The 5,214-nt window shown below is 46.2% G+C and overlaps 1 protein-coding gene across 1 annotated transcript; it reads left to right on the top strand.

Moving 5' to 3' along the window:
- Positions 1 to 1,928: 1,928 nt before the first annotated feature.
- On the top strand, positions 1,929 to 4,945 carry Fam71b (family with sequence similarity 71 member B). The gene is made up of 2 exons (XM_028777613.1): positions 1,929 to 2,552; positions 3,662 to 4,945. Exons 1-2 carry the CDS (start codon positions 1,929 to 1,931, stop codon positions 4,943 to 4,945), a joined length of 1,908 nt encoding a protein of 635 aa, XP_028633446.1.
- The last annotated feature ends 269 nt before the right edge of the window (positions 4,946 to 5,214 follow it).

Here is a 5,214-nt window from a genome sequence, read left to right as displayed (position 1 = left end):
TATTTTATAAGAGTATTATGAAGAAAAATCTTTTCTTAACATAAACTGATTAAGACCATGCTTGGCTCACAGTTAAGTTCTCAATAATATTACCATGATTTATCTCAGTTTTCAATTTTTCACATTGTGTGTGTGTGTGTGTGTGTGTGTACACCATGACAAATGTGTGGAGGTCAGAGGACAACTTCTCCCAGTTGGTTCTCTCCTTCCATCATGTGGGCTCCTAGGATCAAACCAGGTTTAGCAACAGAAGCCTTTATCTACTAAGTTATCTGACCAGCCCTGTCTCAATCAATAAGGAAATAATAAAAATGTTCAGTGCAAGAGATCCAACTCAGAGTTCCATACTGCTAGGCAAATCTCTCATTTCAGTAATATATCTGTGATAGACTTAGGAGAATATATACTTAATAATATGAATAATATAATATATAATGCACAATATATGGAGGAAGGGCTGAGTGACAGAAAGTAAGGCGCAAGAGAGAAACTAGTTTCTTATTCGTTAGTCAATAGTATCTAATATTATGGACCCCCAATCATTATCCCCTTACAAGTTGCTTTGCCACTCTTTTTGGAGAAGTAACTCAATATCCTTAGGGAAAATATTTTAGTTCTTCTGTGGTAAACAACTTTACCTTTTCCATCTCCTTCCCTTCTTGGTAATGAACAAAATGCTTGTTGATGAAATCTTTGTTGCATAAACGTATGGGAGAGTTAGCGTCAGTGGACACAGGTCCCTATTTACTGAAAAGCTACGGAGCACTCCACACTGAAGAGATCGTGAGGGCAGAACAAAACTCATTCTGCGGCTGGAGTTTATTTCAAGCTCTCTACACAGTCACCACTGCGTCTGAGGGATGGGGTGGGGAGTAGGGGTGGGTGGGTAGGTGTGGGTTTACTTCAGAAGTATTTTTCTAACTGGAGGAGGGGGATTTCAGCTTCATCACCTTCTGTCAAGTAAAGAAAGATACATTTGCTACAATTTCTCTGAAAAACTATTCCAAGAACCCAAACATCAGTGGTTTATGAGGTAGGCACAGGGGGGAGGTAGAAGGCATGAAATGCGGGAAATCCTCCAGTGATTCAGGCACCTCTGAGTCCTTGCTGTTCCTAGTAACAGCCAAGCTCACATACTGTTGACCACCAAGCTTCTCTGTGTATGGAGAGCGGAAGCTGAACTGTGGAGGTGGACACAGAGGAAAGCTCTGACAGCAGTTAACAAGTCTGGCTTGGAATCCAGTGCTGAACTCTGCAGCTTTGATTTCCTGCTGTAACTTATGGCTTTGGAAAGCTTTCTCCAAATGGAAAAGTAACCAAGGAAGCTGTGGAGATCCCAACTGTACTGATAGAACTCTAGCCTTGACATGTTGCAGGAACTGCTGTGGACCATTCCTTTAACAACTGTGTAAAGCCTGCCTAGACTGTGCTGTTACACACTGAGGCCTTGGTGAAGGAGAATCCAGATGGTGTTCTGCCACTAGCAAACCACGCTCCACCATGAGGATTCTATCCCTAGGAGGTCATTCAGGTGAAGTGGAAATGTGTTTGCAGGAAGACAGTCCTGGGAAGAGCATCTGTAATAAGACTAACAGTAGAACTGGAGATACCTGACTTAGATGCTGACAAAAGACGAGTGGCTTATAACTAAGGCATTCCAACAATGATTTTTAAAATGCCCAGCATGCTCATACCTATACTCTGGCATCTGGTGGTGTGGCTGGGGTGTGGAGGAGGCTGTTAGTCTGATTTGAGGGGGTGACTGCATGAAGGGCAGGACAAAGGGGTGTGTGCTGGTGACAGGTCACAAAGGACGGCAGAGGATAACTGTGCAGGTGTGAGGAGATGTGGGCAGAAACCTTGCTGGGAGATGGGCAATTGCCTTCACTCCCTCCCTTTCTTGGGAACACGATTTGTGGCTGGGAGAGATGCTTGGGATGAAGAGACCCGTGAGCAGTGAATGTTTGCTACCTTATTACACTGCCCATAGCTACCGATCCATGGGTGTGTTTAACACCTCCATGGGAAACCTACAACGACAGCTGTACAAGGGAGGAGAGTATGATATTTTCAAGTATGCACCGATGTTTGAGAGCGACTTTATCCAGATTAGCAAAAAAGGAGAGGTGATTGATGTTCACAACCGCGTCCGAATGGTGACTGTGTGTATCGCATCTACCAGCCCGGTCCTTCCACTACCTGATGTCATGTTGCTGGCCCGACCAGCTAAAGTCTGTGAAGAACATGCCAGACGGGCCAGGTTCATCAAGGGGAGATGTTACAAGCCTTCAAAGGCTTTAGAGCTCACCAGGCTGCTTCCTTTGAAGTTTGTCAAGATCTCCATTCATGATCATGAGAAACAGCAGCTGCGCCTGAAACTTGCCACAGGCCGGACTTTTTACCTGCAGCTGTGTCCCTCCTCTGACGCACGAGAAGACCTCTTTTGTTATTGGGAAAAGCTTGTCTATCTCCTGAGGCCACCAATGAACAATTGCATCAGTAACCCAACACTTACCACTGGCGACACAAGCATTGACACCAAAAGTCCACTCGTAAGTTTCTAAAGATTCAAACAGGGTGGGGAGCTTTGGGGAGCATCTCAGAGCAGGTCCCACAGAGAGGTTAGGGCTTTCTTAGGCCCACCTGGGAAATGTGTTACAATTGTTATGGAATAGTATGTATGTATGTATGTATGTATGTATGTATGTATGTATATTATGTAATATATAAAATGAAGTGGATATATTATATGTATTCTCTTCTTTTGGATGCAAGTTCTAGACCAGCCTGGTCTGGAACTTAACTCACTATGTAGTTGAGGCTGGCCTTGGATTGGCCATCCTCCTGACTTAGCCTCTCAAATGCTGAGGTTGCTGACAGGTGCCACCACAGCTGACCAAAACAATTTTTAAATTTGATTACTATATATTAATTGTACATACTAATATGATATAGTGTGACATCGATACTGGTATCTAACATGCAATGATCAACTTTGGGTGATTGGTGATGTTTATCACCCCAGATATCGGTCATTTCCTTGTGTTGGGAATATTCAAAATCCTCTTGCTATTTAGATAAATAAGATTAATGACTGTCAATCATAGATATCCACAGAATATAGGACATAGGAAGTTATTCCTCTTATCTATTAGCCACATTCTCTACGATCCTGCCCAGGTCCTGGTAGCCACTAATATATTTCTGAAATCAGCTTTTTAGTGTAGAACATTTTTTACTTCCTTCCCTTGAGCCAGGATCTACCACCCTGTACCGTGTGTGTGTGTGTGTGTGTGTGTGTGTGTGTGTGTGTTTCAATAAGCACAATCCTCATGTGTGTACATGAACTACTAATTTCAAGGCTATTGATATGTCAAATGTATTCCTTGAGCCAACAGTTCCATTTGTAGAAATGTGCCCTACAAAGACAAACACAAATATGGAAAATACATTCTTCAACAGTGCTTCCTTTTGTCCTAGAATTGCACAGGTGAGTCTAAGTGGCCATTGACTGCAGTGCAGTGGAAGGGATCTTGTCACAGGAATTCAGACACGGTTTCAGTAAGAAGCCCCTGAGTTTCAGCTCCAGAATGAGAGAGGAACTGAGCACTCTGGCCTCTCTGTCACCTCTATCTTACTGTTTCTTCTCCCCTTGGCACAGGTCTCAGAGATCCGTGGAGAAGGAGATCGGGATTCTAGGCTTCAAACATCCCAAGATGTGTCAGAAGCCACTTCTGCTGCATTTGCAGGAGGAGAGAGAACACAACCACAACCGGCTGCTGCAGCTGTTGTTACTCCTGGACCTGCCAAAGCTGCAGCTACTGTTTCTCCAGGACCTGTCAAAGCGAGGCCACCAGGGGTGCCAGGGGTGCCAGGGGCAGCAGGGGCAGCAGGGGCAGCAGGGGCAGCAGGGGCAGCAGGGGCGCCAGGGGCGGCAGGGGCGGCATGGGCGGCAGGGGCAGCAGGGGCAGCAAGGGCAGCAGGTGGCACCACGACTGCAGCAGTAACAGCCCCCCCAGCAGGTGTGGCAAAAGCAGGGACAGCTACCAGCCCGACCTCAGGTGTCATAAGCATGGCAGCAACAACAACCAAGTCTCCAGGCTCAGGCCAGTTAGCCACCAGCATGGGAGGAACCGCCGCCAAAGATCAAGTAGGAATTGAATCCAGCAAGGCCATGGCAGTTGTTGCAAACATAACCTCAGAAGGTGTAGACGTGATCTTGGCAGGAGCTGCCAGCTCTGCTCCGGAGTCCACTTCTGCAGCGGGTGACGCTGGTGGCTCCCCAGACACCAGCCTGAATGTGGCATTTGCAGGCAGCATGACCACCAAGGGGCCTGCTGAGGATAAACCTGAAGCTCCCCTCGTGTCGACCTTGAAGAGTGAAGGCTACATGTGTGAAAGGGATGGGAGCCAGAAGGTTTCCCACACTAGCTCTGAAGCACATAAGGAAAAGAGAGAGAGACGAGAAAAGAACAGAAAGACTAGCAGGAAAAGTTCCCATCACCGCAGGACAAGTCGCCACAGTTCAAGCAAGGACAAGAGCCGGAAAGGATCTTCCTACCGGTCTGTATCGAGCCACCGGAAAACAAGAGAGGACAAAAAGGGAAAAGAACGCGGTAACTTAAGGAGCAAGAGACATAGCTCCTCTTACAGAAGCGAGTCCAGGACTGGTCACAAATCCAGGAAGAACCGACCACCAGCTAACACAGGTTCTGTGACTAAGAAAGCCACTAAGATTAGATCTTTTTTCAGGAGCCTCCTAGTAAGGCCTACTTCAAAACCAGGGGACAACTCATGTGATAGAGGAGGGGTAGACATTGTGACAAAGTTGGTGGAGAAGCAGGACATAGAGACAACAGTGGAGAAAAGCAAGGATTTAGAGTTCAACGACACCATAATCTCTGAGACAATGGAGAAGATCATTCTTGAAACCAAATCTATTTAAGTAAGACCCAGAGCAGGAAGCAGCAACAGAGACCAGGCTCAGAGGAGCACCGGTGAGCCAACTCCAGCTTCCATAATGGCAGTTTCAATAATAAAGCTTACAAAACTCCAAAAGAATTCTGTCTTCTGTTTGCATTTCTGTGTCACACGGCCTGTCAATGACTTCACAGTATCTTCTGTGACATTAACTGCCCCAGTGAGGTAAGCCCTCCTACTGCAGGTTCTGACAAGCCAATGCTGAAGCAAGAGCGGTTTAGCCCCTTCTGGCCC

This window comes from Grammomys surdaster, unplaced genomic scaffold, assembly GCF_004785775.1.
Source record: "Grammomys surdaster isolate TR1022 unplaced genomic scaffold, NIH_TR_1.0 313, whole genome shotgun sequence".
NCBI classification, from domain to species: Eukaryota; Metazoa; Chordata; class Mammalia; order Rodentia; family Muridae; genus Grammomys; species Grammomys surdaster.
The sequence above is the reverse complement of the archived record's forward strand: the minus strand, read 5'-3'. Positions and strand labels throughout refer to the sequence as shown.